Source organism: Pecten maximus, chromosome 16 (genome assembly GCF_902652985.1).
Source record: "Pecten maximus chromosome 16, xPecMax1.1, whole genome shotgun sequence".
Classification (NCBI taxonomy): Eukaryota; Metazoa; Mollusca; class Bivalvia; order Pectinida; family Pectinidae; genus Pecten; species Pecten maximus.
In genome coordinates, this window is record NC_047030.1 from 9031514 (window position 1) to 9046140 (window position 14627).

The 14627-nt window shown below is 39.9% G+C and overlaps 1 protein-coding gene across 1 annotated transcript; it reads right to left on the reverse strand.

Moving 5' to 3' along the window:
* Window positions 1-10170: 10170 nt before the first annotated feature.
* Window positions 10171-12903, reverse strand: LOC117314601. The gene is made up of 2 exons (XM_033868667.1): window positions 12861-12903; window positions 10171-12518 (listed from the first exon to the last, which is right to left on the reverse strand). The coding sequence occupies exons 1-2, from the start codon at window positions 12901-12903 to the stop codon at window positions 10171-10173; spliced, it is 2391 nt and encodes a 796-aa protein (XP_033724558.1).
* Between the last annotated feature and the right edge of the window lie 1724 nt (window positions 12904-14627).

Sequence of the window (14627 nt, forward strand, 5' to 3'; positions counted from 1 at the left end):
ATTAGTGAACGTCTTGTACTCAAAAGTAACTTGGGGTGTCGAGTTATCTGTTTTATTGTACTATACATTTATGTCATGCTTCCCAATATGTTATATAGTTATTGATCTGTTTAGATATAAACCGCTTCGGGTAATTTGATTAGATCTACTGTATTATATAAAGTTGTAAGGTCTACTGAAAAAAAAAAAATATAAATATAACCTGTTTGATATATTCGAATACAAACGTTTTCCGTTTACTATTTAATATGGCAAATTACATTACAATTACATATTGCATTCGATGTTATATCAATATTCATGACTTGTAGAATAAACATTGTGAGATACCACTTACTGAATAAACCGCTCGCCATTGTTTTTGACTCCTTTATGACAGCAGTATTATAGCAGTTTAAATAACATCATATTATTAACATGTTCGTCATAACAACAATGCAAAAACTAAGTATAGTATTAATAACGGCTGGAAAGCAGAAAGATTCGAAATAAACAAAGGGAAGTGACTCGTGTGACCTTAGATTATTTCTGGTTATAGAGCCATGTTCCAGAATGCCATCCAGAGATACAGAAGAATCGATTCCAAACATGTACGGCTATTAGAGTTTTTCTGATATATAGTTGTTACAGAACTCAATGATAAGAATAATTTCAGACTTCTTTTCGATTGAATTATCTTCATTTGTGTTACGACTCAGAATGACAACTTGATGTGACGTCATTTTAATTCTAATTCTATTGTTGCCGTGACGCCGACCGATTTCTTTTTTTAATAGGAGAATCATTCCTCCCACCCTTCTGTTTAAGATTAGGTCATAGCGTATAAAGTAGATAAACGTCAAACATACATTATATTTTGATTTTGAATACGATCATATGTACGCTTGAAGTGAATCCATTTATATTTTGATTATGGATTAGATCACTCATACGCTTGAAGATGATATATATAACAAGTAAGCTGCAGGTGTCTACCTCATTTGAATATTTACTATATTTTGTAATCATTTCGAAGGGTCTCCACATATATCATTTGATAATCACATATTTGAATATCAAGTTATTTTTTTTTTATACCTTTTCTTTATATTATCAGCTAATTCATTGTTTTATATACTCAATTATTCCGTTTAATTTCCATATTGAAATCATAAGAAAAACGAAGTTAAGTTCATCGTTGATTGAGATGGTGTGACCTTAAAATTTAAAGCTTAAGATTGAAGTACGATCTTGTGAACTGTCGTCACTGAAGCAACAAGTTGCTATGGAATGTTAAGAGTGGGCCTATTAAGTAATACAATTACTCTCCGTTGATACTGAAAGCACAGGCGTTTTCGTCTGATTAGTATTTATAGAAAAATATTAAGCCCTACTTCTACTATTCGTACAATATATCGACTATGGAAAGGAAGTAAACTATCTATCTTAGAGCTAGTTTAAAACGGGCAGTCTGATTGGTCGACAATTATAGTTGGTATTGTTTACAGAGTTGGGTTGTTAACCAATCAGATTGCCCGTTGTAAAACCGATGTATTTATAGCCTAATTCCTGTCGATGCATCGTCGGGTATCATGACCCCATTTTCTGATCTTTGAATCATTGCAATGCGACAAACGAATAACATGCATTGATTTTTGTAGGATTCTAGAGGTACGTTGCTGAATTTTGTGATCATACATTCAAAGTGAATCCAAGCCTCTCTCCCCCCCCCCCCCCCCCCCCCCCCACCCCCACTTCCGACTTTCCAAGTGTTACACCTTGTTGATATAGTAGAAGTGCTATTTTTTCTATAATTACTAATCGGATACAGACGCGTGTTAAAACTCGATTGTAATTCACTTCAATGTGTACGTTCTGTGAACACAGACATTTTATATTATTTAAAAAAATAAAAAGAGATAATAACAAATACCTGTGATGTAACTGGTAACAAATGAAATTAAATGATAATAATATCAAACGCCTGTGTTGTGAGCCATACGGTTATACGATCCAAAACACAGTACTAATACACGGTAACGGGGTCAATAGTAATGCTGTTCATGAGAGTGATAAGTTTGTGTAACCTTGCACACATTTTTACTCGCATACAGAACTGTACTAATACCATAATGGCCGAGAGCGCTTCTTAATAACATTTTGTTTAATATGTTTACCGATATTACTCCATCGTTTTACGCTATTGACACCAAGTTATTGACAAAGTATGAATACACTAGGATGACGGAATAGTATGGCCTCAAATATTTGACTCGTGTAAATGTCCATGAAAAGGATATTAATGATGACATAACATTTATCCCCTGTATCATGAAAATCATTTACATTTTTGGTACATTTTGGAAATCCAGTTTCTATACCACTCAGGTAAATTGTCTACATTGCAGGGGGTCGGAATTTATATGTTACAGATCACTGTGAATGAGGGTGAAATGAATGTTTAATTTGATGGATTTTTATAATTACTGTCGACAATGTAGACATGGCAAATGAATTTAAACCAATATTACAAAAGTGGACCAAGACGGATTGAGATGATATCGTCGATATATCATTGTTTTCATTGATACATTAGAATTCGATAAACCTCCATTAATTTTTTTGCGACATTTCAAATAGAACGGTTAGTTCAAAGGCCGGCGATATTTGGTTGGCTATTGACCTTGGCATTGCTACTGATGTTGTCCTAATGTTGACAATGATATGACGTCAGACTAATATAGTTCACTATTCAGTTAGTGATTGTATCAGGATGTTGACAATTCATTATCGTTTTTTGACGGGGACACATTGGGTATACATTGATAAAGCAATGCTCTCAGAAGGTTATACTTTGGCCTAATGTTACATTATAAGATACCATAGGGACCTGTACGACAAGTCCCTGGTTCATTCAAAATATATTTACAATAGTCAAAGATGCTGTACAATGCAGACCTTTTTTATAACGCATCTCCAGTTTAAAGGCAAGTGTTAGCTAGAGTAGAATCAACTTTAATCCCGAGTCCAAGGCCACAACGAACTGTAAAAGAGACTGTTTTTGTAGTTTGCTACAAATAGATAAGCATTGTCGGTTTCCCTGTTTAAATGTCGGGCTTCCTGGACTCTTTTGACACGCTTTGTATAAAGCAATAATTTACATTTTACCAGAGAATTATCTACTTCCTAAAACACGTCATACCCTAATTTTAAAGTAAAGGAGAGAAGTATCCAGGCCGTCACGTCCTCAAAGTAGAGGTGATTATTTTCTCCCACGACGTGACATCATAACGTGTCCCAGAACGTCCTATCTGTCATGCCCTAGGGAGAGACAGAGACATCTTGAACATGTAAAAGGGGAGATAAATCTGTGAGTGATGGGAAAAATAAGAATCTTATATCTTCACTAGTGATGACTTAACGTTTGGTTCCGACCAATCAGAACTGTGCTTTCTATTCACCGCACTGAAACCGATTTTTCGGTTCAGTTTGAAATGAAGCCAAGTATATTTTATTATTAATTTACTGCATTTCTGCAATATCAAATATATTTCTTGTAAAAGCAGTTATTCAAACAAAACGTAACAGGTAAGAGTGCTGCCTTCAAAATGGCGCCGTCTTCTTGTCAGGCGTATTGTCAATATCTATTTTCCTGATTCCCTCGTTTTTTGACTCACACATATTTCGGTTTTTTCTTTCGTCACTTCAACTGAAATAATAAATGGTTTCCCGTTGAAAATAATATTTACTTCACTTGTAAGACAGAACATCCTCTCTACCTGTTAGAACCTTTGATTGAGACGAACTAAAGGGGTCAACAGACTTATGACAAATTGAAAGTAAGATACAGTAAAGCCAAAATGAACAAGCATACTTGGTATTGCCAAAGCCATACATGTCCCCAACCAGTCCCCGCTACTGGTACTGAATGAGAGGTCGGTGGTTTTTCCTCGGGTACTCCGGCTTACCTCCACCTCCAAAATCTAGCGCGTCCTTTAATGACCATGGCTGTTAATAGGACGATAAACAAATTGAAAATAACCAAAACCGCTAAAAAGTAACAGTGACCTTGACCTTGTCCCCAAAACCCTGATACTCGAACTTGTGTTAAATATCATGGTCCTGTATCAGTATGTGGAGTGTGATCAAATCCTTGACGAATGAAGCTTGTACTAATAAAACATGATTACTTCTGAACACCATCCTCTTTCTTTGTCCTAATAAATTGTATATATCTTCAATTATGATGAATTGTAGTAGAAACAGGCCACACAAACTTGTGATAGATGTTCTATGCTTGGTGTATATGAACAATAGCCAAGTGAAAGAAATACCATACATCCACAACTGGATGTGTAACCTCTATTTAGGATATTAACGGTGATATTGCTAAATGTACACATCCAGCTTAATGGTTTATCGGGAAATGGGGAGTATTTGATGGTTAAAAAGTACTGTTGCAAATAATCTGAAAAAAAAAATCGATGTTTTCAATTATTCCCAAAGTGACCCGCTTTATAATTTACAGGCAAGGTTTAAATTTAGAACACATTTGCTAGACCGCCCACAACGGCTATTAATTTAAAACACTCAATGTTAAATACCAATTATTTATTGTAGACGGAACAATAACTTAAGGGGGGGGGGGGGGGGGGGGGGGGGGGGGGGGGGGGGGGGGGGGATAAAAATATATTATTACAAAATTGTAAACGAATTTCAATTACATCGTGCTAACCGACAAATATCATTGAACGGGAAGAATATAACAAATATATTTTAACTTCAACACTGAACATTTCATTTTGTAGTTGATCACAAATCAGTCTTGCTTGTCAAATTAATCAAGCTTATAAGTGACAGTTTCAACAGTTGTTGGACTTATTATTAAACGAGTACATAGGACCTTACTGGGAATACTAGCAGGACTGAAATAACGAAGTTTGTTATTACAAAGGTTCTAATTAGGAACGCTTGATGAATCTAATTACCTTGGTGTATTCCTAAATTGTAACGGTGAATCCATGATCACTCAGCGAAAATATCGGACCAAGGTAGAAAAGCGTCATTTTCTGTATTAAACATATGCCGACACAACTATTTCAATTTTGTAAAACAAAAAAGGTTTTTATTTCAGCATCTGTACAACAGTTGAAGTTTACATATTTGTCTGAAAAAGGCCGTCTCATGACTGAACCTGTATACATGTATATCCATATTTGTGAAATCTACTCTATTTCTGTATATGTCTTTACTCTAAACTGATGAGCTAATTAGCTCAGAGTAATATAGAACATGAACTTGAACTCTGTTAATTGGTACCCCTGCATAACAACGTATGGGTATGATTATGTCCTGTATATAATTATCGACTCTCGAGAATAAGGCCATAGTCAGTTCAAAGAACATTGATTCCCCAGTGTTAATTAGACTATCTGAATTCGATATTTGATTTATTTATGATTGTAGGCGTGTAACTTTACCAGTTACACTGAGAGCAGAAAAAAACATTCGAACGAAACCCTATTTGTTAATAACTCAATATCGATAACACAAGGACAACATATAAAGTCAATAAATTTGCAATCTGGGAAAGAACAATGACAATAAGACGAGGTGTTCCGGGAAAAAACAGTCAATAGTCACCGAGCCGATTTAAACCACGTCCTCAAAACGAGAAATAGCGTGACAACTACTGAACCACTAGGAACACTGACAATACTCGAATACGTCGGACATCGTATCGCTCAAGAAAATAGACTTTTTCCGATGAGATCTTGATGCTGTCATTAAAACGTTCCCATTGTCTTCATCAACCTGCATCTTTCGAAACATTGTGCGAGAAATGTCGGGTGTAAGATGTTCGCGCCGAAATGACAGCTCCGCTGTTTGCTTCCCACAGAGTTTAGACAGTTATTTGATGGTTGCTAAAGGTTAAATAACCACGTACAGTTGAGTGTAGACTAAAGGTTACACCCAAGTGCACTCCGATCTATTCATTTTATATAGGGTTAACTAATAGAAAAAAATCAATTATATTAGATGCTGTTAGTTAACCAACGAAAAATGAACCAACAAAATAATAAGATGATATATACAAAGATAAAACAGTAACACATATCTTATTGTTAAATGTTTAAGGAGTCAAAATGTATAAGAGTATATATCTATCTATAAACATTATGTATATATGTACTTGGTTACAGGTACATGTGATACATGTGGACCCAGGTAGGATTGGGGCCTGATAGGACTCCAGGTAAACTTGGAGTGCACTCTGAGTGCACTCCAAGTTTACCTGGAGTCCAAACGGAGTGCACTCGGAGTGCACTTTGTGTAACCTTTAGTCTACACTCAACTGTATACTAATTTGTAAACTGTTTTGAGACGTCTATTTTACTCTGATGTAGCGGCATATCAAGCTTCAAATCATTAATTATTAGCATTGTTATGACTAGAATAAGAAATGTAAACACCAGCAAAAGCAATGGTAAAACTTATACCAATGATTGGATAACTGCTATAAAAGGGACGATTACCAGTTTAACTACGGATTCAGCTTGACATATAGTAACTGACGATATAGGCTGTCATGATTTAAAGCTAACACGACAGAACAACTAACCAATGCAATCCCTGCCATTTATGTGTCAAGAACCACTATTCTAGGATGATGTCTGAAACAAGCTCACAAATAGATGTATTCGTCCCGACAGGAGGAACTGTCAGCGAATTAGCGACCGCCTCTACCGAAATACCAATAGGCCTGATAATACAGTTGTTTTGGGTAATTTGTGTTGTTACTATCAAGAAAGGGAACGTTCAAAATAAGAAAATCAAGGTAAGTGACTTGTAGAATGGTTAACAATAAGAAAGGTTCAGACAGAAGTCAGGATATAACATCGATATAAAGTTGAAACAGAAAAAAGGAAAACACCAGCAAAACATACTACAATTTTTCACTTTATGATTCACGTACGTCTAAGAAAAGTTTATAAGGAGACCGTGATCCATATGTTATCGGTAGTGTGAATCTAATGTTTGCATGTACTGTCATCTAATAAGAACACCAGATCTCCACAGGACCACGTCTTAGAGTTCCTCTATATAACAACTGAGTGTTTGGCACTGGAGTTCGGTGACGCATTCTTCCGATAATAATTTGGTTGATGGGAACAAACTGTGGCCCTCTCTTGGCTGACTTGTTTTGTTTCAATCAGAGTCTGATTTTATTGACAATTCAGAACAGGTCATGCAACACATTGGAAAGGTACTTCAATGTTATCTTTAGGTATAGTGATGCTGTGTTGTCAGGCACTAATAATGGTATTGACCGTGTCGGTCGGATATATGTATGATACAAAACTTGAAAATAAGGCCACTAGGGACTCGTCAGCAATAACCGTTTACCTCGACCTTTCTTAACAAAGTAACAAGTAGCTAACACATACATATGAAGCGTTTCACTAATATGTAGTAACACTCCTGTCTCCAAAGCCTACCGTATTAACATGTCACAGCTTAAACGATATTGATAGGTTTCGACCCAATATAATGGAAATGTCAAAAAAAAAACAACAAAAAAACAATTTTTCACGAATGAAAACCATTTTAACGCTTTGTGGTCGACACCATGACATCACTTATCGTTGTGCGATATGAAGCTTGTTCACGTCCCGTTGATAAGTCCGGTATTGTCATTGTCACCATCCCGATGATCAAATTGAAAACGTGTCATTACCTTGATTACATTGATATGGTGAATGTCGTTAATGAAGCAGAAGACGCTTACTCTTCCGGAACATCTGATTTAACTCCCATTGTTTGAAGGACCTATTTTATATACCTTTCCCCGGGTGTTATCGATTTCGAACTAGGTCATTTAAACGGTCCCGTTGTCTACTTCTGATTGTTAATATTTACAGCCCGAATAGATAAAAGAAGCCCAGGAGGTAATTCAACAATGGTATTCCCTGTCACAAATATAGTGCACTCTTATTAGGTATTCGTTTATGAAAGCAACCGGAAGTTTAAAAAAAATGGAAATCCAGGATTGCTAAAGCAAATATTTAACAAAATAAAATTCAGTCACTGTGTAAATATATTGTTTGACTACTCTGATACATGAATATTGAATATCGATTGTAAAATATTTGAGTATGTTCTTGAATAAACAGAATATATGTGCCATACATTCAACAGAATAATAATAGCTTTACACACATATAAATAGCATATGAAAAGATAGAAGATTTCCGCATAGGGGGGAACCAAGGTCCAACCATTATTGTTTCACTCCAGGGGCGCCACGTCATCGTCACACGTTTCTATTTATAGAGATATATCTAAGAAGATTGTATTATTGTTTCCTGGTTCTTGTAATCAATATTTACCTGAATAATTCGGGACTGGATTGGGAAATTTAGTACTGTGTACGAGATAGGCTACTTTAAGAGTTGTAGCTTCCTGTCGGCTTAGTGATACAGACGTCGATAATATTTAGATTTGTTTACTGAATGGATAACAATTTATCCTACGTTGCTATTCACCAGTTTATAGAATATTTCTGGTATTTTCCTTCACTTGGTACGTAGACCAGTGAATACTGATCTCAGTTCCGGTTACCCGGCCTGCCGGTTAGATTCTCATCAATAGCTCTACCTGGCCAGAATATACACTAATACAAAATCCAATATCCAAAAGATGGTAATTGCTCCTCCTTAGGTTTGATATCGGTGTATATACTTTCTATTTACTTAACTCTCTTTTAGCTATCACAAATTAACCCTTATAATCACTGACGAGTTATAGAAGTAAGAAACATGATTCAGCATATATCCCTCCCCCCCCCCCCCCATGAACTAATTCATTGTTGAAGGTGTTATTATAGTGTAAGCCTAGAAGACGAATCTTCATTACATCTAAACAGAACGTTTTATAGACGTTTACAAACTAGTAGAAATCATCAAACAATAATAGGAAGAACTGACCATACGTGGACGCACTGTAGATATTTATAGACAAATGGTTGTCGGGCGACACGGTGGTAACACATCTGCATTTCACCTTTTCTCTAGGTAATCAGGTTTCTTTCCAACTGAGACCCTCGCACTCTTCTATCCAAGCAATATTATTGGTTTTGCAGTTGTTTTGAAATACCTAAAGTGTCCGTTTAAAAAAAAGTGAAAAAGTTGAAGTCACTCTCTATCCACATGGGTTTTACTTCCTTTTTCTCGAGACACTTCGGTTTTTTTTATACAAGATGTACTGACAGTAAACTGTCCCATTGACTAATTGACTAAATGTTAAAGATAGGAAAACTATATGTAAATTTAGAACGTCAAATATTCAAACTTCCGGTTGAAACCGGAAGATGGACTGGAATCCAGCGACAAGATAGAGTATGTCCACTTTGTAACGCTGGTACTGGAGATGAGTTCCATTTTTTATTTGTGTGTAACAACCATAATGTACTCCAGTTGCGTAGTAAATATATCCCAAATTACTACTACAGAAATCATAATTACTTTAAAATGAAAGGAATGTTCTCAATCTTTTATAAGAATCTGTATATGAATGTCAGTTTATTTACCCAAAAACTAGTCAAGTTATTATAACATACCTTTATCATCCAGCATTGTGATTATGCAGTATGTAAGCTTTATTATATTAATAATTATATTTATGAAAGGTTAAAATGTATCTATTTTTCCACATTTTCTCTTCAAATTATATTATATTTGGCTGTCATGCATCCATTCTGTTGAAAATGTCTGACCTCTTGTTATACACTATTTTGTGTGTCTGAGTGAAAAATAAAATCTTGAAATCTTGAAATCTTGATAGTGACCCGATAGGTGACCTCGATAGGTGGCTCGATAGTGGCTCGATAGTGGCTCGATAGTGGCCCGATAGATGGCCCCGATAGGTGACTCGATAGTGGCTCGATAGTGGCCCGATAGTGGCTCAATAGTGGCCCGATAGTGGCTCGATAGTGGCCCGATAGATGGCCCCGATAGGTGGCTCGATAGTGGCCCGATAGTGGCTCAATAGTGGCCCGATAGTGGCTCGATAGTGGCCCGATAGATAGCTCGATAGTGGCCCGATAGTGGCCCGATAGTGGCCCGATAGGTGGCTCGATAGTGGCCCAATAGATGGCCCCGATAGGTGGCTCGATAGTGGCCCGATAGTGGCTCAATAGTGGCCCGATAGTGGCTTGATAGTGGCCCAATAGATGGCTCCGATAGGTGGCTCGATAGTGGCCCGATAGTGGCTCAATAGTGGCCCGATAGTGGCTCGATAGTGGCCCGATAGATGGCCCCGATAGGTGGCTCGATAGTGGCCCGATAGTGGCTCAATAGTGGCCCGATAGTGGCTTGATAGTGGCCCGATAGATGGCCCCGTTAGGTGGCTCGATAGTGGCTCGATAGGTAGCTCGATAGTGGCTCGATAGTGGCCCGATAGATGGCCCGATAGTGGCCCGATAGTGGCCCGATAGGTGGCCCGATAGTGGCCCGATAGTGGCCCGATAGTGGCCCGATAGTGGCCCGATAGTGGCCCGATAGTGGCCCGATAGTGGCCAGATAGGTGGCCCCGATAGGTGGCTCGATAATGGCCCGATAGATGGCCCGATAATAGCCCGATAGTGGCCCGATAGTGGCCCGATAGTGGCCCGATAGTGGCCCGATAGATGGACACGATAGTGGCCCGATAGTGGCTCAATAGTGGCTCGATAGTGGCCCGATAGTGGCTCGATAGGTGGCTCAATAGTGGCTCGATAGTGGCCCGATAGTGGCCCGATAGTGGCCCGATAGTGGCCCGATAGTGGCCCGATAGTGGCCCGATAGTGGCCCGATAGTGGCCCGATAGTGGCCAGATAGGTGGCCCCGATAGGTGGCTCGATAATGGCCCGATAGATGGCCCGATAATAGCCCGATAGTGGCCCGATAGTGGCCCGATAGTGGCCCGATAGATGGACACGATAGTGGCCCGATAGTGGCTCAATAGTGGCTCGATAGTGGCCCGATAGTGGCTCGATAGGTGGCTCAATAGTGGCTCGATAGTGGCCCGATAGTGGCCCGATAGATGGACACGATAGTGGCCCGATAGTGGCCCGATAGATGGCCCCGTTAGGTGGCTCGATAGTGGCTCGATAGGTAGCTCGATAGTGGCTCGATAGTGGCCCGATAGATGGCCCGATAGTGGCCCGATAGTGGCCCGATAGGTGGCCCGATAGTGGCCCGATAGTGGCCCGATAGTGGCCCGATAGTGGCCCGATAGTGGCCAGATAGGTGGCCCCGATAGGTGGCTCGATAATGGCCCGATAGATGGCCCGATAATAGCCCGATAGTGGCCCGATAGTGGCCCGATAGTGGCCCGATAGTGGCCCGATAGTGGCCCGATAGTTGCCCGATAGAAGCCCGATAGTGGCCCGATAGTGGCCCGATAGATGGACACGATAGTGGCCCGATAGTGGCTCAATAGTGGCTCGATAGTGGCCCGATAGTGGCTCGATAGGTGGCTCAATAGTGGCTCGATAGTGGCCCGATAGTGGCCCGATAGATGGACACGATAGTGGCCCGATAGTGGCTCGATAGGTGGCTCGATAGTGGCCCGATAGATGGCCCCGTTAGGTGGCTCGATAGTGGCTCGATAGGTAGCTCGATAGTGGCTCGATAGTGGCCCGATAGATGGCCCGATAGTGGCCCGATAGTGGCCCGATAGGTGGCCCGATAGTGGCCCGATAGTGGCCCGATAGTGGCCCGATAGTGGCCCGATAGTGGCCCGATAGTGGCCAGATAGGTGGCCCCGATAGGTGGCTCGATAATGGCCCGATAGATGGCCCGATAATAGCCCGATAGTGGCCCGATAGTGGCCCGATAGTGGCCCGATAGTGGCCCGATAGTGGCCCGATAGTGGCCCGATAGTGGCCCGATAGTTGCCCGATAGAAGCCCGATAGTGGCCCGATAGTGGCCCGATAGATGGACACGATAGTGGCCCGATAGTGGCTCAATAGTGGCTCGATAGTGGCCCGATAGTGGCTCGATAGGTGGCTCAATAGTGGCTCGATAGTGGCCCGATAGTGGCCCGATAGATGGACACGATAGTGGCCCGATAGTGGCCCGATAGTGGCTCGATAGGTGGCTCGATAGTGGCCCGATAGATGGCCCCGTTAGGTGGCTCGATAGTGGCTCGATAGGTAGCTCGATAGTGGCTCGATAGTGGCCCGATAGATGGCCCGATAGTGGCCCGATAGTGGCCCGATAGGTGGCCCGATAGTGGCCCGATAGTGGCCCGATAGTGGCCCGATAGTGGCCCGATAGTGGCCCGATAGTGGCCCGATAGTGGCCAGATAGGTGGCCCCGATAGGTGGCTCGATAATGGCCCGATAGATGGCCCGATAATAGCCCGATAGTGGCCCGATAGTGGCCCGATAGTGGCCCGATAGTGGCCCGATAGTGGCCCGATAGTTGCCCGATAGAAGCCCGATAGTGGCCCGATAGTGGCCCGATAGATGGACACGATAGTGGCCCGATAGTGGCTCAATAGTGGCTCGATAGTGGCCCGATAGTGGCTCGATAGGTGGCTCAATAGTGGCTCGATAGTGGCCCGATAGTGGCCCGATAGATGGACACGATAGTGGCCCGATAGTGGCCCGATAGTGGCTCGATAGGTGGCTCGATAGTGGCCCGATAGATGGACACGATAGGTAGCTCGATCGTGGCTCAATAGTGGCCCCGATAGGTGGCCCAATACCTTTTGACACGTCTGATCGAGGACTGATCTCGGTAGAATGACTGTCCCAATGTAATGTATACCATTAGTATCCATTGTTTATATGTGTAGGTAAGATCAATAGTGAAGGTAAAACCTGGTGAGATACCCCGCGTGCTGATTCTTACGGCTATAGTGACAGTGTACGGCATCGCGGCAACATGGACAGGGCGAAGATCAGGTAGGGTGTCTTTTTGTAATCAAATGTTATCCCTTTTAAAGTATAACTGTTTTGACAGTAGCTACATATTCATATGAAAAAGTAGCGCATTGAATGCTAGCAAACTAATCTGTAATTGTAAGTTTTTATTATAAGATCTCAGTCGATTGTATTTGTTTTCTTTTCATTTGATATCAATATGAAACGAATAAAATACATTTGTAGATGATAACGTTTAAAAAGGAACGACGGATGGATATTTCCTAAAGGTTTTTTAATTCACCTTTAGATTAACTTTCAAAAATATCGAACAGCGAATATGATAAATGACAGAAAATGACCGTTTTTAGAAGAAATTCTGAATCAACTGTGACGTTATGAAGGAAGCGTATATGATACACTTATATGTTCATGTCGATTTAAATGTAAATAAATATAATAAGATGCCATGGTGATTTTGATATTAAGAAAGAAGATAATTATAAAGTGAGCACTACGACGCTATTTCTGATCACGCAATATCTGTATGTATAATGAATGTTGAGATGGTTGTCATGCAATGGTTATGTGTGTCGTTGACGCAATGATACATGTAATTGATATTTGGAGTCCTCTAATAAAGCCCAAATATATGTTTCCAAAATTGTAACAGTTGATGTTTCCCTTTCTTTTCTCTGCACTCTCTTTCTGAGCTTTGTTTTCGTCCATATGTTCGCGATACCTGTCACCATATGACTTGGCTACATTGAGAACATTTAACACTTAAAATCAAAATAATCCGTATCCTGAAATACGCAATCATTTATCGTAGGTGTTGATCCCCTACCATTTGAAATTTAAGCAGTTGTTTTAGATCCTTTCATTTCCAGGTCCATTTCTGTATTTCCTAACGCTTGCCAAACTGAAAATATCTGTTGTTTTATGAATGACGCAGCTTTTACTGAACGTTGTCTATTACTACTTCTATATATCAATAAGTGTTTGGTTCTACTGTATCTAACTCTCAATGTGAATTTAAAGTATTAATATCTTTTGTATAATCGTTTTAGATAGCAACTGTTGGTTTTAGGTCTCCATCGTTGCCGAGTCCTAGCAAGTTTAATGAAATATGGGCTCTTCAATTCTCAGTTTGTATTGTTTAATCTTGCATACCTTCGGTACAGTATTTAATATACTCTTCATGTACATGTCTTTTGTGGGATAGTTCAATGCGAGTTTTGGTATTTTGATGACAAGACAAATGTGTGATTTTTTTGTTGATTATGTTTTATGTAATGTTTTTTTCTGCAGCTTTGAAAATCAAAATTAGAGGTTGTTTAGCATTGTCATAGACAAAACATACTGAAATACTCGAAACGGCGTTGAACGATTTATTTAGTTCGCTGCGTTTGTTTTACATTGTTGCAATAAATAACGTATCTAGGGTGACGCATACTTGGCTGTGATTGTTATTTATACAACAAATAGTTGTGTTTATATCCATGGAGATATAAACAGAATTTGTATACACATTTAGATCATTATCGATATTATTAAATACAAATTGGCAAAAGTTGATTACGTTGATCACGTTCTGGGCCGCGACAACACTTCGTGCCATCCGGTAGCGACCGAGTCCCACATAGAGTTGCCCTTACTCAGAGCCTTTCGTACCTATAGATAGAGTTGGTAAATTGCGGCCTGCATGTTTCATATTTGAAACTGGAAATAGATAAC

Excerpts from the sequence above, each read along its gene's own strand:
- LOC117314601 (XM_033868667.1), bottom strand. The coding sequence starts at position 12,903 with ATGCCGTACACTGTCACTATAGCCGTAAGAATCAGCACGCGGG. Across the intron at positions 12,519-12,860 it reads CGTAAGAATCAGCACGCGGG|CCACTATCGGGCCACTATCG; the intron begins GTATCTCACCAG and ends GCCACTATTGAG.